Source organism: Mastigoproctus giganteus, chromosome 1 (genome assembly GCF_048544385.1).
Source record: "Mastigoproctus giganteus isolate SK-2022 chromosome 1, ASM4854438v1, whole genome shotgun sequence".
NCBI classification, from domain to species: domain Eukaryota; kingdom Metazoa; phylum Arthropoda; class Arachnida; order Uropygi; family Thelyphonidae; genus Mastigoproctus; species Mastigoproctus giganteus.
The window spans coordinates 33,748,208-33,774,000 of record NC_143575.1 but is presented as its reverse complement, the minus strand read 5'-3'; the positions used below and the strand labels follow the sequence as shown (position 1 = coordinate 33,774,000).

Genomic DNA, 25,793 nt, shown 5'->3' with positions numbered 1-25,793 from the left:
ATCTTCATTTATGAATCAATTTTATTTTGTTTCCTAGCATTGCCAACACCACTTGCACTTTCCGTTGGTCGCTTTCCCTTCATCATAGTAATAAGTAAATAGGAATGACGAGAAGATTCTGAAAATTTATGTTTTTTATATGATTGAAGATTTCAGTGAAGAGAACATGTCACTATAATAACCTAAAAATCCAGACAATTCCAGTTATTGGTATTATCACAAATGCAATAAGATCAAGTTTACTAACCGTTTATAATTGATTTCACTAACAGAAAAGCCCAATAAACCGGAAAGTGCAAATTGTTTTTATTGTTTTATGGTCGTGACCTCCAGAAATGTGCCTTATAAAAATATCACAAAGGCGTTCAAAATTGAATCTTATAATGGAACATACAAACGATGACGGTGTAATGCATTCTCTGGCTGGAATGCATGGCCCTTCCTCCCAACCAAAAGTAGTATTTGTAAACGTGTTGGCTTAATGGGGTTTTCTTTTTTTTTTTTTGCAACTTTCAGTTTAAAGTGATTTTTGTTGGGCTTATTTGACATAAATTTACATAAAAATAATACAATTTCCATCATAAAAATGACTTTTTAGAGAGATAAATAGCTTTGTTATAATTAGGAAACTTTTAACTTCTGAGGTCTCGGAGCGAATTACCAAAAAAAAAAAAAAAAACAATGTGTTATTGGGTTCACATAATAATACTTTCACAATACCTCCATTTATTCCTACACAATGAAAAATACATTTCCATATTTTTCAGTTTGTACTGGCCAGTAAAAACTTACGTAAAGTCGAATTTACGTAAGTTGGGAGTGCCTGTACTGAGTTTAGAAAGCTCTTGTTGCATAGGAAATAAGCAGTGTGCAGGTGCACTGTCAGGCAACAATTTCGAATCTGTTATTGACCACCACTCTAAATGATTCATAATTCCTCTGACTACTATTCTGTGCTTTCTCACAATTTACACCGATGAGCCGAAACATTATGACCACCTACTAATATGATGTTGGTCCTCCACGTGCAGCCAAAACAGCTCGTACCCAGTGAGGCATGGATGCTACAAGATTTTTAAATGTGTCTTGTGGTATCTGGTACCAACATGTAACCAGTAGATCCTTTAAATCCTGTAGGGTCCGTGGTTGAGGCTTCACAGATTGGAGCTGCTGTTCCAACACAAACCACAGATGCTCGATGGGATTGATGTCTGGGGAATTTGGAGATCAGGGCAATACCTGGAAGTATTCCTCATATTCCGTGAACCAGTCTTGAACAATCCAGGTGGTGCGACATGGCGCATTATCCTGCTGAAAGACAGCATCGTCAGAGGGGAAGACCATTGCCATGAAAGCATGTATCTGGTCAACAATGATGTTTAGGTAGGTGGTAGACGTCAGAGTGCCCGGCACATGGATGACCGGACCAAAGGTATCCCAGAAGAACATTGCCCAAAGCATGACACTGCTGCCACTGGCTTGTTTACATCCCACAGTGCATCCAAGTGCCATCACTTCTCCAGGTAAATTACGCACACGTACCCGGCCATCCACATGGTGCAACAGGAAACATGATTCATCGGACCAGACGACCTTCTTCCAATCACTCAAGGTCCAGTTTCGATGCTCACATGCCCATTGTAGGCGTTGTCACCGATGAACTGTGGTTAGCATGGGCACTCGGAGTGGTCTGTGGCTATGCAGCCCCATTTTTAGCAGGGTTTGATGTACTGTGTGTTGTGACACATTACTCCCACCACCAGCATTCCAATTACCAGTGAGTTGTGACACAGTCGCCCTTCTGTTGCCCCGTACCATCTGGGAGAGCCTTCACTCACCTTGAGCATCGATGAGCCGTGGTCATCCAACGCCTCACTGGCAGTTCATGGGTTTTCCCCTCCTCGGTTCACTTTCGGTAGGTACTAACCACGGCTGACTGTGAGTGCCCCACCAGCCGTGCCGCTTCAGATATGCTCAGACCCAGTCGTCTGGCCATTACAATTTGGCCTTTGTCAAACTCGCTTAAGTCCCCTGCCTTTCCCATCTGAAGAGCAAGAGTAATACTCATTAACAGAGTTCAGTATCATGTGTTTTTTATACCATGTCCTGACTCGCACCCGTGCCATAGTTCACCTGCAGTTGCTTCGATTTGCATAACAACTTGCTGGTCATAATGTTTTGGCTCATCAGTGTATAACAACAATAAGGAAAAAAACATCCCCTCTGATGCATTATTAATAATATTATATTAATATTATTGTAACTTCAGTCAAATATAATATTTTTTATCTCTGACTGAAGTCACCATTAACAGCACCTTTATACCACAATTTGTAAAATAATCAACTACTATTGTGGAATATTGAATAATCAGTGAACTATTATTGCTAATGGTAATAGCTCACTTTCTCACAATAGAGAAATCTTGGCATATTTACAATACATTCCTATTCATCACTAGGGTACAGTAGTGGATAAGGCTTGCTTTCAAGAGAAACCTTATATTAAAAATCTGTTTATCTTAAAGTAATGGGAATAGTCTCAGTAGATAATGAGCAGACAAGTTATACTCCATATTACTTTACTTTAAAAATATTTGTATTTCTATAAAATTATACAGTATTTGTGTATGATAATGTAATGTAACTATATTATATTTACTGTCCTTAATTATTTAGTTAGTAAGTATTAGTTCAATTATTTAATTACTTGATTATTATTATTTTACTCACTAAATTTTTTTATATTTTTTAATTTTTAGAAAAGATTTATATATGGAGTTTTGGAACATCAGAATATATCCTAGCTATTTTAATTAATTCTTATAGAAATATCTGATCAATTAACATTCTAACACTTAATGCAGCTTTTCCAGCAAATATAAACAGATATTAACCAATCATTGCTGGTATCCAAAATTAAATTCTAGAAACTTTTTAAAGCTATATGAAGCTCATAAAAATCTCCCACTTACTTGGGGCAATTTAATGATGAACTGATGTGCATTAGCAGCTTTGGCGGCATCCTCAATTTCTTTTTGGTTAGCACTGGGCTGACCATAAAGAATGTTTTGTGCTATTGTAGTTGCAAACAGCACTGGTTCTTGACCCACAATTCCAATGTTATTTCTTAACCAACCAACATTTAGATCTTTGATATTTATTCCATCAATTTTAACCTATAAAGAAAACATGTAAACAAAAAAAGAAGATATATGACCCGCATGTAAGTCTGTTCAACAATTAACAATAATCGACTAAACAATGTTCAAATGGCACATAAAACACAAATACCATACACATATAACAAAACACAAATGCCAAAAATAACATGCTGAAATTCATAATGCATATTTAGTCAAATCATTGCAACTATACACAGATGTAGTAGTAGTAGTAGTAGTGGCATGTGATGCAAGAAAGCAAGTCTATGAGCTTATGCAGCATCAGCCAAAAAAAAAAAAAAAAAAAAATCACACCATTCCCTCCAAATGCCTGTCCAGTTCCTCCTTAAATTTATTTAACCTATCAACTTCCACAACGTCAGAAGGAAGTTTGTTCCAACAATTAACCACCCGCTGGCTAAAGACAAATTTCTGCACATCTATTCTAGATCTGTCTTTTCTTAATTTGAATTTATACCCCCTTAGGTTTGTAATCTAAACAAGTGGAAGGATCCCATCAGAATTCTGCGTGCTCAACCCATTCAAGGCCTTATACACCTCAATCAGATCGCTGCACAGGTGCCTAATCTCCAGCCATTGTAATTCGCAGAACTTAAGCCTCTCTTGGTAAGAGGATCCCTTCATTCCCCTCACCAATCTTGTTGCCATTCTCTATACACGCTCAAGCAAATCTACATGCTTCCTAAAAGGAGGCCTCCAAACCTGTACGCAGTACTAAACATGTGGCCTGACCATTGCCTTATAGAGAGGGACAATCACCTCCTTTTCCCTGCTAGCAAAATTCCTATATATCATTGACAAAACCCTATGACCTGCCCTGGCAGCCTGTCTGCATTGCTCAGAAAACTTCATATCTGACTGCACAATTACTCCCAGGTTTTTTTTTTTTTCTACCACCATAAGTGGTAGAAAAAGAAAAAAATATAAGTTAAGTGTGATAGCATAATTAAAACATAGCCAAATCTGAGTTAACAGAATATTTACAAGGAGGCATCATTTTAGGTTATATCTCATATTGTTTCTACCACCTTAAGTGTAGTACCATACAGTTGGTACGTTTCTCCGGGGTTACTTCTACTCATATGCAGTACTTTGCATTTGTCAAGGTTAAACTTCAGTTGCCACTTCTTAGCACATCTGCACAAATTTTCTAGATCCTGCTGCAGTAGTACACTGCCATTACTGTCATTAACAACCCTGCCAACCTTTGTATCATCTGCAAACTTCGACACTAAGCCTGATATACCTTCATCAATATCATTGATAAATATACAAAACAACAGTGGACCCAATACCGAACCCTGTGGGACTCCACTAATAACATTAGTCCCACGAAGAGCAGCACCTATTGATTACCACCCTCTGTCTTCTCCCACTCAACCATCCTTTTATCCATTGTAGCAACTTACCCTTAATACCATTCTGCTCCAATTTGTACAATAGTCTTCCATGTGCAACAGTGTCAAAAGCTTTCCTGAAATCCATATACAGTCGATTCCGGTTATTTGGGACACATCGGGACTAGTGCATTTTGGCCCGATTAAGCGGCTGCCCCAATTATCCGAAGTTTCACGTAAATAGTTAAAAATACAATTTACCCCCCCCCCTTTACAATTAGTTCGCTGTACAATCAAATCACGTTACGACGAACTCAAAATAGTAAAGTACCGTTCACTATACGATGTGCAGTAAGCGCTGGTCATTATGATCACGTTTGTGAATTGAATTTTAATTCTATTAAACAGCGATTCTAATTAGCGAAAATAGGAGGAATATTATCCACAGGCTATAAAAGTAAAGATATATTAATCACAAATTTACCCTTTATTACCTTACCAATTAAAAAATTAAATGATACGTGAAAATTGGAAGAATATACGTGATAATCGGAATAATTAATACATACTGTAATATGTACATACTAACTAAACTAGTTGACATTTCTGTTCACTGACATTTGTTGGTGGGGGCTGAAATTTAAAACAGTAAAAAGATAAGCAATCAATAACAAAGAACAGGGCACACACAAATTGCAAGTAACACAACACGCGAAAGTGAGAATGGAGTAACAAATTAGGAAGCTTTAAAAATAGGAATGAAGAGAAGATTCTGAAAATTATTTTTTTTATATGATTGAAGATTCCATGGAGGTGTAAACACACAGAATTCCAGCTGCCGGTATTATCGCAAATTCAATAAGATCGACTTTACTGTCCGTTTATGATAGATTGCACTAACACAAAAGCCCAATAAACAGGTGAATGCTAATTGTTTTTATTGTTTTATGGTTGTGACCTCCAGAAATCCGACCGAACTACGTGGTACGGTCGGAGACAATCGTAGGGTAATCTCCAGTGCTGAGGTCTCCTGCCCCGATTAAACGGCATTTTGTCCCAATTAAGCGAAGTAAACCCTGGCTATTTTCTCGATTGGTTTTTGTTTTTTAAGATTTGCCCCAAATAAACGGCTGCCCCGATTAACCGGTGGCCCAAATAACCGGAATCCACTGTATATGATATCAAATTATTTTTTGCACCAGTTCCTTTGTAACCACATCATAATATCCTATCAAATTTGTCAGACAAGACTTTCCCTTAACCAACCCATGCTGTCTGAATTATTGCTGCAGTCTTGTCTAGATGATCTTGCAATGCATCTTTAAGCAGTGACTCCATTATTTTACCCAGAACAGAAGTTAAACTAACTGGTCTGTAATTACTCGTGTCACCCTTCGATCCCCCTTTGTGAATTGTGGATACATTTGCACATCTCCAGTCCATGGGGACCTCCCCTGAGTCCAAGAATGCTCTCATAATTATGGCTAAGGGTTTGCTTAGTTGCTTTGCCGCCTCCTTTAATATAACTGGATAGATCCCATCCACCCCAGGTGCCTTTCTTATGTTTAACTTCAACAATTTCTCCTACACTTTGCTCTCAGCTATTACAAAATCATTAAGCACCTTGCTACAATTTGATAACCTTCTGCCATGTCAAAGAGAACAAAGTGTAACATACATTATAGAAAGTTAAAATGTGGAGATTACGTACTAACAGTTTTTAATAGACATATAAGTTAGTGCAAATGCATCATGTCTATACACAGTAAATTAACGGAAGTTATTATAGTACATATTCAGTTTTTAATACTAAACAAGTAACATATTCTGCCATAAAGTAGAATGTAAATAAGATCAATATAAGATCTTAAACAGCAACCTAAATCTATATTTTTAGATGTTCCTCACATAACACTATCATCCTTATATCTAATGCCAAACTTACTAATTTTGGTTAAGATGGTTATTATGAAAGAATAAAAACACGTTTTCAAAATGGAAAGAATATTATGAATTATTATGTGCAAAGTTCTAGTTTTCAATAAGTTTTGGCACCAATATGCTATTATAAAGGGTATTTTTACATTAAAAACATCTTTAGCAGGGTTAGTTGAATTTTTTCATTACGAAAAGTGTTACAAGAAAAAGGTGGAATAACGTAACACATAATAATGTTACATCATATAATATTCCACCACATTATTATATGACATAACATATAATAATGTTACATCATATAATATCATATAATATTCTCCAAACAAATTATATTTCAACACAGAGGAAGTCCCATGCACATATTATTAGTATGGTTACACAATTCACCTAATTGTTTAACCATAATATGCTTGATACAATACATGGTATATATGTTCTAATGGTATAAAAGTAAAAAATTCAGAGCTACAGGGCTCAATAACTTCCACGATTTTTTAATATATTATCTCTTACTTTTTAATATGGTATAAAAGTGTACAATATAAGAGACAGACACAGTGTGTTAGTTGTCTGACGGCACTAGGACACAGTGGGAGTTCCGTTGTTATGGAAAAAATTTTCCTATTGAAAATATATGAAAACAATAAGTGATCCAGTGGGTTGACTAACTAGCCACTTGCCAAAGAAACTCTCAAACAATATAGAACTGCCTTTCAACATGTACATACAATTACAATTGATGAAATTAATATGATAAGTGCAGAATTCTTATCGATTATAGATATGCACTAAAGCAGATAACAAGAATTCATGAACATGTATTTTATAGGAGATTTATGCCAATTACCTCCTGTGTTTGCAACAACTATATGTAAACCTTTAAAGAATTTGTGGTTTGGTCCAATATTATGGCACTCATTACAGTTTCATGAAATTGTACAAGTTGTATGACAGTCTGCCAGTACATTCTCAGCTTACTTATGAAAATAGATAATGGTGAAGCATTAACTTCCAAAGAGCCTAAAATTATCGAATCAAGATTTATTCCTAAAGAAGACGGTGTCATTGTCCTCATGGTTATTCAGTTGTTTCTAAAGAATAACAAAGTTAATGACTATAATAATAATATTTTTTCTTAGGAAGGAATGCAAGAAGTTGTTGCCCAGGATGTATACCAAGGATATAATTCTGAAGAACTGAGAGGTATGAGAAATAAAATTCATAAAATGGCAATGACCAAAACAGTAGAGCTCCCATATATACTTTCATTATCAAAAGGGAAAACTATATATGATTAGCACAAATATAGACATTGTAGATGGAATGGTAAATTCATAGTAAATTTATTTTATTTTTTTCACTCTTATCAAAAAGAGTTGTTACAAATGTTACAACCTCCATGACAACAGACTAGAGAAGTTATTAAATGATCTCCATCACATTATATTAAATACTTTCTCTGATATGCAAAATTAATTTATATTTATTAACTTCTTTCATACTATGGGGGGGAAAAAGTCTCTAAACTACAATTATGAAAGCATAATAATTTAAAAGTTAAGCAACAAAAGCAATAATGAATTTCACAAAGTGAGCACAAAATGAATTGAATTAGCTTGCAAAAAGCATTCTAAAGTCTCATAGATAGCAACCTTCCATAACTATCATCAGAAGGATAGGAATTCTCCTTTTCTCCTGATGATGGTTACAAAATCAAACCATCATCAGAAGAACTGGAGTTTCTCATTCATAAATGTTACAAAAAGCTACTACTTTTGAGGATGGTCTTTTTATGGTGATTATAATTTTAGGCACACTGTGTGCAATTTGGCAGTTTTAGTTTTAGGTACATTGTTTGCATCTATTTGTTAGAATTACAAACTGTTCAACCGTACAGTAAAAGCCTTCTTTATCCAACATGGTTGGGACCAGTAGTTGGTTAGTTAATTGAAAAGTCAGCTAAAATAGAGAATCATAAAAAGTAAGCATACATATCTTAAGAATTTTATTTTCACTTAAAACAAAAACATGTGCATTCATTTACATAAAATCAGTAATTTTCATATGCTTAGATAATGACATGTGACATTTTTCAGCATAGCCCCTCCACCTTTTATAAACATACAGACAGCAGTAATAGTTCAGACACAGCATGGGTTTGTTCAGGGAAAGTCTTGTCTAACAAATTTGATTGGATACTATGATGTGGGTACAAAGAAGCTGAATGCAAAAAATAATTTTGATATCATATACTTGGATTTCATGAAAGCTTTTGATACTGTTGCACATGGAAGACTGCTGTACAAATTGGAGCAGTATGGCATTAAGGACAAGTTACTGCAATGAATAATGGGACGGATGAGTGGGAGACGGCAGAGAGTGGTTATAAATGGACACTGCTCTACGAGGATTAATGTTATTAGCGGAGTCCCCCAGGGGTTCGGTGCTGGGCACATTGTTGTTTTGTGTATTTATCAATGATATTGATGAAGAAATATCAGGCTTAATGTCCAAGTTTTCAGATGATACAAAGGTTGGCAGGGTTGTTAATAACAGTAAAGACAGAATGCTATTGCAACTGGATCTAGAAAAGTGAGGCAGATGGCCTTAGAAGTGGCAACTGAAGTTTAACAATGACAAATGTAAAGTACTCCATATGGGTAGCAGTAACCCAAGAAAAACTTACCAACTGTGTGGTACTACACTCAGGGAGGTGGAGAATTAAAAGGACCTGGGGGTAATTGTGCAGTCAGATATGAAGTTCTATGAGCAGTGCAGACGGGCTGCCAGAGCAGGTCATGGAGTTTTGTCAATGATATATAGGAATTTTGCTAGCAGAGACAAGGAGATGATTATCCCTTTGTATAAGGCAATGGTCAGACCACACCTGGAGTATACAGGTCTGGAGGCCTTTAGGAAGGGTGTAGAGTTGCTAGAACGAGTACAGAAGAGGGCAACAAGATTGGTGAGAGGAACAAAGGGGTGCACTTATGAAGAAAGGCTTAAATTCTGCAAATTGCAGTATCTGGAGACTAGGCTCCTGCGAGGTGATCTGATCGAGGCGTATAAGGCCTTGAATGGTTTGAGCAGGCTCAATGCTGACGGGATACTTCTGCTTGCTCAGATTAAGAACCTGAGGGGGGCATAGATTGAAACTGAGGAAAGACAGTTGTAGAATAAATGTGAGGAAGTCTTCCCTTAGCCAGCGCGTAGTTGATTGCTGGAATGGACTTCCATCTTTTGTTGTGGAAGTTGATAACTTAAATAAATTTAAGGCTGAACTAGACAAACATGTGGAGTGACCAGATGGGTGAAATGGGAAGGGTCTTTTTTTTTTTTTTTTTTTTGGCTGATGCTGTATAAGCTTGCTTTCTTGCATCACATGTCTCAATTAATGCTATTGTTAATGCTAACGCTATTGCTAATCTCCAACATCACATCCTCGACTGTTAATTCAGGTTGTTGTTCAATATAATATAAAGCTCTATCTAGAATGCTTTTGGCCAGCTGCATGAGAAATATTTGTGCCCTGCATTTTAATCAATCTCTTTTTCATATTTAGATCCAGCTGATGGGATCAGTTGGATCTAAATATGAACTTATATTTTTTAAAAGCTGTAGAATCAGTTTATTCACCAACAAAAAGCAGCAATTTGTGAGTTCCAGTTGATTTTCTGCCGGCCGCTAGGTGATCCTCTCTTTGAATTTTTGCATCTGGTGCAGTAGGCTCAGCTTTTTTATGCAATATTTATGTATATAATATCGGTGTGTAGATACACCATAGACAACTCTTAAAAAACTACAAAGTAGTTGTTGTTGTCGTTTTCGTTTGGTTTTTAGGAGCATTAGCAACTAAGGCCATATTGCTCCGGGATATGCGGTGGTCATTCCCTGACCTTTCCGCATCCTCCGAATTTGGTGGTGACGGGCTCGAACCCCCGTCTAATCAAGAAGCGTGTGCTACGCACTGCTGCTCCTTCCCACCTGGCTACGGAGGTGCCTCAAAGTAGTTGTTGTGGGCATCATTTGCTCTTTCTCATATTGTGCTCTGCCTTCATGACGAGTTGCCATGATAATGCACTACCTCGAATAAGTAACGCTTCACTAATAGAGAAGACTATTGTTACTTATTCGAGGTAGTGCATTATCATGGCAACTCGTCACGAAGGCAAAGCACAATATGAGAAAGAGCAAATGATGCCCACAACAACTACTTTGTAGTTTTGTAAGAGTTGTCTATGGTGTATCTACACACCGATATTATATAGATATTAAACTCTTAATGTATTATGCCTTGTGCATTTAGTTATTTTAAATATTGTCATATACACCTTTTGGCATCTCTCATATTGTGTGATTATCTTCACAACTGGGTCGTCATGTCTGCAATACCAGGGTACCTGCCCACCCACTGATGATAGGCCAATAGCCTTGAAACATGTCTGGGTGGTGGTACTCACCGAGAATAAGTAACAATAGTCTTCTCTATTAGTGAAGCGTTACTTATTCGAGGTAGTGCATTATCATGGCAACTCGTCGTGAAGGCAGAGCACAATATGAGAAAGAGCAAATGATGCCCACAACAACTACTTTGTTGTTTTTTAAGAGTTGTCTATGATGTATCTACACACCGATATTATATAGATATTAAACTCTTAATGTATTATGCCTTGTGCATTTAGTTATTTTAAATATTGCAATATTTATGATAACTTTTTTTTCCCCCTTCAAATAGGCCTCTGGGGTTGGGAATATTCATAATAACTGCACAATCCTACACCAACCGTTATTAAAAATAAATAAATAGTGTTGTGTTATATTAAAATAATAATGATGCAAATGAGTGAAATAAATAGAATGATATAATTCCACTGGATAAAACTGATTAAAAGGTCTGTACAATAAAATATGAAATTTTAAACTGCAATGAATAAATTACAATACAACAATGTAGATAAAACACCAGATAATAAAAGTGCTAAAACACCATAGCTTTCAGAGGCATCTGCCTCCTTTTTCAACAGTGAGGATTACAGTATGGCACATCCTTAAATATCAGCAGGCTCATGGTTCTCAGCATGTGTTTCTACAGGAGCATGGGTAGTATTCTCCCCATGTGCAATGTAACCGGAAATGGCTTGGGAGCATGCCAGGCAGAACCACTCATCCCATCCAAGAACCACCGCCTCGAAGAAGGGATGAATGCGGATTCCCCTGTCTCTGGTATTGCTCTCAGAGGAGCAAATAAGCAAGCTCTATGTGCCTGGTCGACGATAACAGCTTCGTCTGGGGAGATTTGATGGTGCACCTCCCAAAAATGTATGCAGACTTCTCATAATCCACGGTCTTTATCGTGTTCATTTTCGCGGTCTTTATCGCGTACTAATTGTAATTACAGTAACATAATTTTACTAAAATTAAACAGCTTTTTAATGCAAAGAAGTTCTGTATTACAAAAGTTTAATTATTGTTATTATTATTAGTATTAGTAGTAGTGGTAGTAGGAAATGATGCAAGAAAGCAAGCTTATACAGCATCAATAAACAAAAGCCAACACTTCCCATTTCACTTGTCCATCACCCTCTAACAGTTTATCTATTTTTTCCTTGAATTTATTCAAACTACCCACCTCTACAAAACCAGATGGGAGCTTCTTCCAACAAACAACCCTCTGGTTGATTATCAGAATATCTGCATTTGAAACACCCTTTAAAATTGCATTAAGTGTGGTTCTAAGTAACATTATGTGACTAATTATGATAAGTGTTCAAAATATATAAAATATTACAATCTGCATTAACCAATTTATGTACAATGCACTCACTAAAAATTTACACACAGACAAAAAATGCAGCTGTATCTATGAAGTAGACTAGAGAACAATTAAACCAACAAAAACTGTGCGGCATGTGCATGTTCATGCTGTTGTTGTTATTTGGCTTTTAGGAGCATTAGCAACTAAGGCCATATTGCTCTGGGGATATGCGGTGGTCATTCCCTGACTTTTCAGCATCCTCCGTATTTGGGGGCTCCGGGCTTGAATCCCGGTCTAAACAATGGTTTGACTTTAAGTCATTCATTCCACAAATTATCAATACTATTAAAAGAACAGAAAAATTATTCTACAATACAGCTTCTGCACTGGAAGTTGCATAACTATATTCTCTATTACCACCCTGTTTGATTAAGATAGCAACAATTATAAAATCCAAAATGTATCAAAAAGTATAGTTATGCAACTTCCAGTGTAGAAGTTGTATTGCAGGTTAATTTTTCTAATCTTTTAATAATCTTGATAATCAGCGGAATGAATAATCTTGATAATCAGTGGAAACTTAACAAAGTAGTAGTAGTAGTAGTAGTGGCATGTAATGCAAGAAAGCAAAAGCATATGAACTTATGCAGCATCAGTCAAAAAAAAATAATAATAAAAATAAATAAATAAATAAAAAATATAAAAATTCGCACAACCATTCCCTCCAAATGCCTGTCCAATTCCTCCTTAAATTTATTTAACCTATCAACTCCCACAACGACAGATGGAAGTTTGTTCCAGCAATTAACCACCCGCTGACTAAAGGCAACTTTCCGCACATTAATTCTACATCTCTTTCCTTAATTTGAATTTATGCCCCCTTAGGTTCGTAATCTGAACAAGTGGAAGAATCCCATCGAATTCAGTGTGCTCAACCCATTCAAGGCCTTATATACCTCAATCAGATCACCTCACAGGTGCCTAGTCTCCAGCCCCTGCAATTTGCAGAACTTAAGCCTCTCTTCATTCCCCTCACCAATCTTGTTGCCCTTCTCTGTACACTCAAGCAAATCTACATCCTTCCTAAAATGAGGCCTCCAGACCTGTATGCAGTACTCAAGGCGTGGCCTGACCACTGCCTTATACAGAGGGACAATCACCTCTTTTTCCTAAGTCAAACCATTGTTTTTAATATAGCAGAAAGTGCCAGTGCATTTCTACTGAGATTACTGCATCTTCACATTAATATAAATCTATAAACAGGGCAGCATACCAGTATGGAATTAACTGATGTAGTATTTGAATTCACATGTATCAAAATATATGGTAATGTTCTTGCATTTATCCTATAAGTTCCTCAGATCCTATATAGATGTTATAGAGTACAAACAGAAAATTTATTTTTTTAAAATTTGAAATCTATGAAAAAATGGTAAGGAGATGTATGAAATTATGAAACATACCTCGCCTTTAAGAGGATCATACAATCTCTGTATTAACTGTATTACAGTACTTTTTCCACATCCACTTGGCCCAACTAATGCAACAGTTTCTCCAGGATTGACTTTGAGAGTTAAGCCTTGCAAAATCTTGAATAATCAATAAAAAACAATTACAATTCTAGTAATCAACCACCAAAATAAAGTATAAAACCAAAGACAGTAGGAAAATTTTCCATTCTATGTACAAAAAAAATATATCACTGTATTGGTATTCTAAATGTTCATTTAGAATACCAATACAGTGATATATTTTTAATTCTAATGTTTCTAATTTAATTCTAATTATTCTAAATGAACATTCTAAATGTTCATTTAGAATACCAAGTTCATTACCTCGCAGTGGTGGCAGGCAACCTGACAGGTGACCCTCACAAATAACAATCTCACATTAACTATTAGTGATTAAAAATCAGAAAATTTTTCTATCTTCTTATATAACTGTCATTCTATAGCATACGCAGACGATTTCGTAATTTGTGTTCTGGGGTCTTCAAGATTGGTCTTGGAGACAAGGATTAAGAAAATATTGGAAGATTTGATCCAATGAGTTACTTTACATAAGTTGAATATCTCTATAACTTTACTTATGTAAACTCTAGAAGGAAGGGGATGAATCAGATTGGTCCACTTGATATCGATAGTTCAACTGTTGATGATCCTGCTCAAGTAGCTAACAAACTAAATGAATATTTTGCATTGACATTTACACATGTGGAGTTATTCAGTGAGGGGAATGCCAGAGGTGTATTCAACTCTGGCAGTAAGCTAGATAATCTTGTAATAACTGAGAGTAAAGTGGAGGAGAAATTGTTGAAGATAAACACAAGAAAGGCAACTGGGGTGGATGGGATCTATCCAGTTATATTAAAGGAGGCAGCAAAGGAAGTAACCAAACCATTAGCCATAGTTATGAGAGCTTCCTTGGACTCAGGGGAGGTACCCGTAGACTGGAGATGTGCAAATGTGACCCCAATTCACAAAGGAGGATCAAAGGCTGACACAAGTAATTATAGACCTGTGAGTTTAACTTCTGTTCCAGGAAAATTAATGGAGGCACTGATTAAAGAAGCACTGCAGGATCATCTAGACAAGACTTCAGTTATAGCTCGGACACAGCATGGTTTTGTTAAGGGAAAGCCTTGCCTGACCAATTTGATTAGATACTATGATGCAGTCACAAAAGAACTGGATGCAGGGAATAACTTTGATATTATATATTTGGATCTTAATTTGATACTGTTGCATGTGGAAGACTGCTGCACAAATTGGAGCAGTGTGGCACTGGAGGCAAATTGCTGCTATGGATAAAGGGATGGTTGAGGGGGAGAAGACAGAGTGGTAATCAATGGACACTGCTCATCGTGGACTAATGTTATTAGTGGAGTCCCTCAGGGTTCAGTGTTGGGTCCATTATTGTTTTCTGTATTTATAAATGATATTGATGATGGTATATCAAGCTTAATATCCAAGTTTGCAGATGATACAAAGGTTGGCAGGGTTGTTAAGGACACTACTGACGCTATGCTGCTGCTGCAACAGGATCTGGAAAGGTTGAGCAGATGGGCTGAGAGGTGGCAAATGAAGTTTAACATTGACAAATGTAAAGTACTATATACGGGAAACAGCAACCCCAGTGCAACATATCAACTCTGTGGTACCACACTGACAGTGGTAGAGAATGAAAAGGACCTGGGGGTAATTGTGCAGGCAGATATGAAGTTCTCTGAGCAGTGAGGACGGGCTGCAAGAGTAGTTCATGGTGTCTTGTCAATGATAAACAGGAATTTTTCTAGCAGGGATAAGGAGGTGATTATTCCCTTGTATAAGGCAATGATCAGGCCACACCTTGAGTACTGTATACAGGTCTGGAGGCCTCATTTCAAGAAGGATGTAGAGCTGCTGGAATGAGTACAGAGAAGGGCAACAAGATTAGTGAATGGAACAAAGGATTGCTCTTACGAAGAAAGGCTTAAGTTTTGCAAATTACAGGTGTTTGGAGACTAGGCACCAGCGAGGTGATCTGATAGAGGTATATAAAGCCTTGAGTGGTTTGAGCATGCTCAATGCCTTTGGGATTCTTCCTCTTGCTCAGAATAATCACCTGAGAGGGCATAAATTCAGATTGAGGAAAGACAGATGTAGGGTAGATGTGCGGAAATTTGCCTTTAGCCAGCGGGAGTTGGTTGGTGGAACAGACTTCCATCCCTTGTTGTGGAAGTTGATAGCCTAAATAAATTTAAGGCTCAGCTGGACAGGTATTTCGAATGAACAGAGGGGTGAAATGGAAGTTTTTTTTTTTGGCTGATGCTGTATAAGCTTGCTTTCTTGCATCGTATGCCTCTACTAATGCCTAATTTTTTTTTTTTTTTTTTTTTGATTTGGTAGTTGTTGGCGCATCGGCTTCTATGGCCATATTGCACCTCCCAAGGTTTTTGCAGTACTTTGATCCAAGCCTGAGGCGGGAATCGAACCCGCGACCTTTGGGTTGCCAGGCAAGTACTTACCCACTCGGCTAACCCGGTCAGCCAATGCCTAATGCTAATGCTAATAACAAAAACTAAGCTCATGGTTTTTAAAGGGACTTTCAATTATGATCATCCACCTATTACACATATATATAATAAACAAATAGCATGTGTTAAAACCAATAAGTATTTAGGAATAACTATAGATGATAAGTTAAATTTTACAGAACATGTAGAAAATTTAGCTAATAAAGTAAGAACTTTTAGTGCTGTTATAATTAGGATAACCAGAACAGAATGGAGGTTAAATAAAAAAAACCCTTAGATTGTATTATAAGGCTGGTTTCCTGCCAATTGTTTCATATGCTGGTATAGGAGGGCAAATATTGTTAGAATAAAAAATAAATTAAATTCCATACAGAGGGTGATGTTATTAGAAATTAATCAAGTATGTAGGATGGTTTCGACAAATGCCCTTCAGGTGATAGCTGGGGTGTTACCCCTGGATTTGCATGTGATATATAGAGGGATGGTGTATTGTTTAAAGAAGGGTAGAGAAATTAGCTTTATGGGAACAATTTCTAATACATCTGTTAATATTAAAATTGAGACAAAAAGAATTTAAATGAATTATATAATATATGGCAATGTAGGTGGAATGACAGTCTAGTCTGGTCTTTTTTTTATGACTGGTCTAGTCACCAAATACTTTTTTTCCAGATGTTCACTTTTTGTCATTAAACAAAAAATTAGATTGGTTTTTCCCAGCTATTACGGCTTCTTTTATATTGACAGGATATGGATCATTAAATGCAAAACTGTTTCAGTTGGGTTTAACAACAGATAGTTTTTGTATTTGTGGTACTGAAGAAGATTGGAAAAATGTATTATTAGATTGTAATCTGTATATTGAAGAAAGATCTCGGTTGTTTCAAACAGTTTTAATAAGTAATGTTAGTGAATTACACTTGTTTGTCTCAGATAGAGTTAGATTTAATGCTTTTCAACATTTTTGTCTTAGTGTCTTTAGAAAAAGAAGACAATTGCTGCAAGCCACTCAGTAATATCTCACTCTTGTTTTTTTTCCTCTCGTACCCATAGTTTGGGTTTTTAATATATATTTTTTTTTCTCACCCATAGTTTTTTTTTTTTTTTTTAATCCATAATTTGCAGTTTTATTTTGATTTTAGTTATTGTATTATTATTTTTTCCTTTCTTTTTTATATGGATATATTTTTAATTAATTTATTTATTTATTATTTTATTTATATATATATATATATATTTTTTTTTAATCCTCTCCTTTTTGCCATTATATATATGAGGTCAGTGTTTTTACTGTTTTGGCATGAATTTTTTTTTTTTTTTTTTTTTTGGTGGTACTCAGATATGGCACACCTGCTAGTGGGTGCAGGACTTTGTGCTATAGCACAGATTATTGGAACAGGCCCGACTCCACATGTCGTCAAACGGATGCCGGGAATCGACTATCCAGGAGACAGCTGCTCCCTGGTGGCAAAATGGCCTGACATGCATAACGCATACTGCAGTATTGTAGTGTGTGTTAATACTATGTCAGGCCCATTGTACAGAGATTCTTCCTTCACAGAGACATTAGGTGGAGATAGGCACATGCCTGGGGACCGCTATAAACAGAAAACATACACATACATATATCTTCTTATATACTTTCCTTTCCTTTTTTTTTAAACTCACCTCTGTATTTGGGCAGTTATAGGTGGGAGGGTTAGAAAGAGAGCAAGAAATGAAGACTGTAATGCTAAGATAGCAGTCCCTAGACCAGTTTCCATGTAGGATGGTTACCAGTTGTCCTTATGGGGCAACTGGACTAAGTGGCCAGTCATAGAACACAAACAATGCAACATATCACTACACTACTACAGGACACCACCACTACACTGAGTGGCCTTTATAGGTATGATAAATAAATATAATACACGAGGTTGTTGCCATTAGCATGGCAGGGACAGCCTACACATAATAAATAAATTTAAAAAATACCTTCTTCAATACATACAGAATTGATTTTTTATGGTTTCTGCACAGTTTGAGGGAAAGAACCTATTAGGTGAACCACCATAAAATTTAAATTACATGTTTTTTATAGTTACAGGTTACTTGCTTTTACTCTCCCACTAATGCCAGAAGTTTATCAAACTTTAACAGAGTGCTTAATGATTTTGTAATAACTGAGAGCAAAGTGGAGAAGAAATTGTTGAAGTTAAACATAAGAAAGGCACCTGGGGAGGATGGAATCTATCCAGTTACATTAAAGGAGGTGGCAAAGGGAGTAAGCAAACCCTTAGCCATAATTATGAGAGCATCCTTGGACTCAGGCGAAGTCCCCATGGACTGGAGATGTGCAAATGTATCCCCCAATTCACAAAGGGGAATCTAAGGGTGACACGAGTAATCACAGACCAGTTAGTTTAACTTCTGTTCCAGGGAAAATAATGGAGTCATTTGTTAAAGATGCATTGCAGGATCATCTAGACAAGACTGCAGTAATAATTCAGACACAGCATGGGTTTGTTAAGGGAAAGTCTTGTCTGACAAATTTGATTGGCTACTATGATGTGGGTACAAAGAAGCTGAATGCAAAAAATAGTTCTGATATCATATACTTGGATTTCAGGAAAGCTTTTGACACTGTTGCACATGGAAGACTACTGTATGAATTGGAACAGTATAGTATTAAGGGTAAGTTGCTACAATGGAAAAAAATGGGTGGTTGAGTGGGTTGTTGTTGTTGTTGTTGTTGTTGTTTTTTGGTTTTTAGGAGCATTAGCAACTAAGGCCATATTGCTCCAGGATATGTGGTGGTCATTCCCTGACCTTTCCGCATCCTCCGTATTTGTTGGTGACAGGCTCGAACCTCGGTCTAATCAAGAAGCATGTGTTTTGTACTGCTACTCCTTCCCACCTGGCTACGGAGGTGCCAAGGTTGAGTGGGAAAAAGACAGAGTGTAATGAATGGATGCTGCTCTTCTTGGACTAATATTATTAGTGGAGTTCCCTGGGGTTCGGTGTTGGGCACACTGTTTTATATATTTATCAATAATATTGATGAAGGCTTAATATCAAAGTTTGTAGATGATACAAAGATTGACAGGGTTGTTAATGACAGTGTGCTACTGCAACAGGATCTAGAAAATTTGGGCAGATGGGCTGAGACATGGCAACTGAAGTTTAACATTGACAAATGCAAAGTACTGCATATAGGTTGAAGTAACCCCCAGAGAGAAACATACTAACTCTGTGGTACTACACTTCGGCTGGTAGAAAATGAAAAAGATATGGGAGTAATTGTGCAGTCGGTTATGAAGTTTTCTGAACAATGCAGACAGGCAGCCAGAGCAGGTCCTGGGGTATTGTCAATGATATACAGGAATTTTGCTAGTATGGAAAAGAAGATGGTTATCCCTTTGTATAAGGCAATGGTCAGGCCACATCTTGAGTACTGCATACAGGTCTGGAGGCCTCATTTTAGGAAGGATGTAGAGTTTCTTGAGCATCTACAGAGAAGGGCAACAAGGTTGGTGGGTGGAATGAATAGGTCCTCTTACCAACAAAGACTTAATTTCTGCAAATTGCAGGGGCTGGAGACTAGGCACCTGTGAGGTGATCTGATTGAGGTGTATAAGGCCTTGAATGGGTTGAGCATGCTGAATTCTGATGGGATTCTTCTGCTTGCTCAGATTATGAACCTGAGGGGGCACAAATTCAAACTGAGTAAAGACAGTTGTAGAATAAATGTATGGAAATTTTCCTTTAGCCAGCATGTGGTTAATTGCTAGAACAAGCTTCCATCTGTCATTGTGGAAGTTGATAGCTTAAATAAATTCAAGGAGGAACTGGACAAACTTTTAGAGGGAATGGATGTGTGAAATGTTTTTGGCTGATGCTACATAAGCTCATACACTTGCTTTCTTGCATCACATGCCTCCATTACTATTACTAGTTCAGTAAACATCTGTTCTTATCCTAGTTATTTTTTATAGATTTAGTATTGTTTTCATGTAGTAAAAATTAGAACACAAAACCTGTGTTCTCTACTATAAACACTATTCTCTGGGAAGCAACGTACATATTTAAAATTTCATGTGTTGTGAAGCATGCCAAATTTTAAAATGGAAATGAATAGTAATATGTATGTATATATGTATATATATATGAATGTGTATAAATAGTAAATTTTTTAAAAGTGTTTCTACACAAAATGAAATAAAGGTTGAACATCCCCAGTCACAAATTCTGAAAACTGAAAAGCTCCAAAAACTAAAACTTTTTGAAAAATACTTGAAAGTTTTGAAAACTGGGAGTCCTGGTGGGAAAGAGCTGTAACATGGTGTGTTGACATCAGTCAAGTGCCAATTATCATCAACACAAGGTGTCTACGTCCATTACTCACCGCTTGTTTAGTTTATTCTCTGCTGTATGGTGCAAATATATTGTTGAAAATGTACCCTAGGTAACAGTGATAATAAGAAGAGGAATCATTTAAGTTTATCTATAGAACAGAAAGTGAATTTGCTGAAGAAACTGGGCAGCGGTGTAAGTGTGAGACACCTTACAGAAGGTTTGGTGTTGGAACGACCACCATCTACGACCTGAAGAAAGAGGATAAACTGTTCAAGTTCTATGCTGAAAGTGATGAACAGAAATTAATGAAAAATAGAAAAACACTGCATAAAGATAAAATTGAAGATCTCCATTGTGTTTTGAAACAGTGGCTCGGTCAGCGTCACAGTGAACACATGCCACTTACTGGTCAGCTGATCATGGAACAAACAAAGATCTATCATAAAGAACTGAAAATTGAAGTGAACTGTGAATATTCAACAGGCTGATTAACGAAATTCAAGAAAAGACACAGCATTAAATTTTTAAAGATTCGTGGTGATAAAGCATCTGCTGATCACAAGGCAGCGGAGAAATTCATTGACGAGTTTTACAAGATCATCGCTGATGAAAATCTGACGGCAGAACAAGTCTATAATGCTGATGAAACATCATTGTTTTGGCATTATTGCCCCAAGAGGACACTAAATACAGCTGATGAGACAGCTCCAACAGGAATTAAGGATGCCAAGGACAGATTAACTGTGCTGGGATGTACTAATGCAGCAGGCAAGCATAAGTGTAAACTTGCTGTGATAGGCCAAAGCTTGTTCCTTGCTGTTTTAAAAGAGCGAATTTCTTACCAGTCCATTAGTATGGTAACAAAAAGACATGGATCACCAGGAACATCTTTCTGATTGGTTTCACAAATATTTTGTACCAGCAGCTCGTGCACACTGCAGGGAAGCTGGATCGGATGATGACTGCAAGACTTTGTTATTTTCTTGACAACTGTTCTGTTCATCCTCCAGCTGAAATGCTCATCAAAAATAATGTTTATGCCATGTACTTTCCCACAAACGTGACTTCATTATTTCAGCCATGTGACCAGGGTATCCTTGGATCAATGAAGTGTGAATATGAAAACACTTTCTTGAACAGCATGCTGGCAGCAGTAGTAAACAGAGGCGGGGGTGTAGAAAGTTTCCAGAAGGAGTTTAACCTGAAGGATGCCATATATGTTGTTGCAAACACTTGGACCTCAGTGACTAAAGACACAGTTATGCATGCCTGGCACAACCTCTGGCCTGTGACTATGCTCAGTGATGATGATGATGATGATGAAGAAGCTAATGATTTTGAGAAAAATATGTCTGTACTCCTTATATATGCAAAAACAGTGCCTTCGGAGTGTCAGTAAGCTGAAAAAAGTGGATATCGAAAAAGTCTTTAACATTGATAATGAGGATCTAGTTATTCATTCAATAACTGATGGTGAAATAGCTGAAATGGTTTTGCATCAAGGCAATAATGGTAAAATTATGATGAAGATGACATTTTTAACACTGCAGTAAAAATGCCTATAGACAATATGGTGAAAAAGTATGATGAACTTATTGAATGACTTGAGCAGCGTGCTTTTATAACAGAACAAGAAATAATGTCAGTTTATAAAATAAAAGAGAGACTTATACAACAAAAACCTTTGTTAATGAGGCAAATGACTCTGGAAGAAATATTTAAAAAGGCCATTCAACACAATGTCTCCTCATCCTTGAAGGACTCAGTTCGTGGCCCCTCAACCAACCGCTTGTGATGTTCCTTCTCAAGATGGTAAATAAAAATGATTTTTTTTGCAAGAAATATGAATTTTAAATTAGTATTTGTTGCATTTATATTCTTTTGAAAGCAGAAACCACCATTTTTTTTTTGGTAAATAAAATTGAATTTTTTGCATGAAATCTGTATTTAATCTAAATTTTATTTCCACCTTACTTCAACTCTACCATGCCATGTATTCAAAAATCCCAAAAAATCTGAAATCTGAAACATTTACAGCCCCAAGCATTTTGGATTAGGGATACTCAACTTGTATATGCAAATGTGAATTTTTAAAATTTCAAGAGTTTAATCGTCTTTTAAACTTGAAAAAGGAAGAGTTTAATAGATTTGTATTTATGTTTAAAGTCTACATTTTTTTTAAATTTTTCATAAGAATCAATGTATTTTGAAAACAAAGCAGAAAAAACTCAATTTTTTAAATATTTAATTTGTTATTAAAAATAAGAAGTTATATACAATAAGTATTGCAATACATTAAGGAAGGATGAAATATTATTACTGTTAAAGAAGAATTTGAAAAGTTCAAAACCTTTTCCATAAATTTAAAAGATTGTTAAACTGGTTGGGTGACCCCATGTTTGCTACAATTGGGGGTGCCACAACCGCTAAGGTTAAAGTAAATCTACATTCTCTCAAAAGTACCCTGGTAATCCTATTTCAGAGAAACACCAGGATGTTTAAGAACGTTTAAAATTAAGGGGATTAGCAAATACTCCTTAATATTGTAGTTTTAAATGTTTTCCACCAACCATCTGAGGATAGTAGCCTCTTCGAGGCTGCTATCCTTAGAAGGGATGAACGGTTCCATATGACCCACTTCCGAGCCACTTCCGGTTCCATAACACAAGAGAACGGAACACGTGGGAATGAAACACGTGATGAGTACCGTTAACCTGCTGGTATTTAAAGATGCACCACAGAACAAAGGAAATACTGTTGAAGAAGAAGGCAGGAGCCTTCGAAAGCTATGGTTTTATCGCTTTTAATTTAGTATATTTTAATGTATTTTATGGTTTTATTGTTCTTAACCCAGTATATTTTAATGTATATTTTATATATTTTAGTTGTAAAGTTAAATATAATTTATTATAAATACAGGCAAATATAATTCATTATATATACATAGTTATCAAGATTCCAGTTTTCGTTTCCGTTGTGTTTTATTTCTACAAAAAAAAAAAAAAAAGGTTGGTGGAAAACATTTAAAACTACAATATGAATATAACCAACCTCAGAGGATTGTTTGAAGAAATACTCCTTAAATTAATTTTTGAATGTATACTTAAAATAACACTGTAAAAGCATACAGGTTTATTAAATTTTTTAAAAGTGCAAAAAATTAGATAACTATATATAAGTAGATGAGCTTTAATTCTTTAATCCAGTGCTTTCAAAACTTTTTTGTGCTGGCACTCTTATGTACACAGTGGTGGTCCCAGGTAGGAGCTAAGAGGATATAGTCTGTCCCCCAATGATCATGATCAAAATAATGTAGATTTTTTTACTGATGATTTTAAAGTTTAATGATTCCTCAGGACATTGCTTTTGTTTCTCCCTTTAGAAAATCCTGGGACCACTCCTGTATGTATATACCAAAAATAATTTTACATTCCACCCAGAATTTTGCAATATGTGACATCCAGGGGCTCACATCTGGTGGGTATGGACTTGGCATACCCAGGGTCCTGAGCTGGATATCATCATTCTTCTCTTTCTTGGTGATTCCCTTCTCTCTCTCTCTCTCTCTCTCTCTCTCTCTCTCTCTCTCTCTCTCTCTCTCTCTCTCTCTCTCTCTCTCTCTCAGGGTAATTTGGGTATTCTTTTTGGCTGGTGCAGCATAAGCCTCAGGCTTCCTTGCACCAATATAGCTAATAAAATAATAATAATAATAAAAATACCACTCAGTTTGTTCCTTATTTTTAAGTTGATGGTGGTAGTAGTAGTAATAGTGGCATGTGATGAAAGAAAGCAAGCGTATGAGCTTATGCAGCATCAGCCAAAAAAAAAAAAAAAAGAAAAATTTACACAACCATTCCCTCTAAATGTTTGTCCAGTTCCTCCTTAAATTTATTTAACCTATCAACTTTCACAACGATAGACGGAAGTTTGTTCCAGCAATTAACCACCTGCTGGCTAAAGGCAAATTTCTGCACATCTATTCTACACCTGTCTTTCCTCAATTTGAATTTATGGCCCCTTAGGTTTGTAATCTGAACAAGTGGAAGAATCCCATCAGAATTCAGCGTGCTCAACCCATTCAAAGCCTTATACACCTCAATCAGATCACCTCACAGGTGCCCTAGTCTCCAGCTGCTGCAATTTGCAGAACTTCAGCCTCTCTTGGTAAGAGGATCCCTTCATTCCCCCTTACCAATCTTGTTGCCCTTCTCTGTACACGCCCAAGGAAATCTACATCCTTCCTAAAATGAGGCCTCCAGACCTGTACACAGTACTCAAGGCGTAGCCATTGCCTTATACAGAGGGACAATCACCTCCTTTTCCCTGCTAGCAAAATTCCTGTATATCATTGACAAAACCCCATGACCTACCCTGGCAGCCTGTCTGCATTTCTCAGAAAACTTCGTATCTGACTGCACAATTACTCCCAGGTCGTTTTCATTTTCTACCACCTTAAGTGTAGTACCACACAGTTGGTACGGTCCTCTGGGGTTACTTCTACCCATATGCTGTACTTTGCATTTGTCAATGTTAAAAACTTTAGTTGCCACTTCTCAGCCCATCTACCCAAATTTTCTAGATCCTGTGGCAGTAGCACACTGCCATTACTGTCATTAACAACCCTGTCAACCTTTGTATCATCTGCAAGGTAGGTGCAAAGTAGTATACAACTTCCTTTGTTTTGAGCTAAATCCATGTAGATAAAAAGTAAAAGATAGGAAAGATCTGTGGAACTTAATATGTGTTTAACCAAAACAATCTGCAATAGACTACACCAATTATTAGCTTCCAAAGAGAAAGAATGTGTCTCGTATTAAGTGGCTAGGAAATCAAAGTGAAATGAATGTTAACATGATATGAAAATTTGGTGACTCCCTTTGGGATTTGGAATGATGCCCAATTTAGAAAGCTCTGCTTTAATCCTACTGAATAACTATTTTCATAGTGATGAGTGACTTTTCTTTCAAACTTCTCACTGTACCATGATAACAAAAAATATACAGCCATTTTAACCTTACTGGTTGCATGCAGTGAAGATTCACCTCAGAGCCATAAAATGATGACAAGTATAGAGAAGGGCAATGAGATTGGCGAGGGGGAAACAAAGGGTTGCTCTTACCAAGAAAGGCTTAAGTTCTGCAAATTGCAGAGTCTGGAGACCAGGCACCTGGGAGGTATCTGATTGAGTTGTAAAAGGTCTTGAATGGTTTGAGCAATCTCAATGCTGAT

At 36.5% G+C, this 25,793-nt stretch overlaps 1 protein-coding gene across 1 annotated transcript in view; it reads right to left on the bottom strand.

The window, feature by feature from the left end:
• The window catches only part of LOC150090694 (ATP-dependent translocase ABCB1-like), a 382,558-nt gene that overhangs the window by 210,351 nt on the left and 146,414 nt on the right, over positions 1–25,793 (bottom strand). The window contains exons 9-10 of the mRNA XM_090369148.1: positions 13,678–13,803; positions 2,975–3,178 (exon numbers count right to left, since the gene is read on the bottom strand). Coding sequence (XP_090225274.1) covers positions 2,975–3,178; positions 13,678–13,803 — 330 coding nt within the window. The remainder of the gene's footprint in view (positions 1–2,974; positions 3,179–13,677; positions 13,804–25,793) is intronic.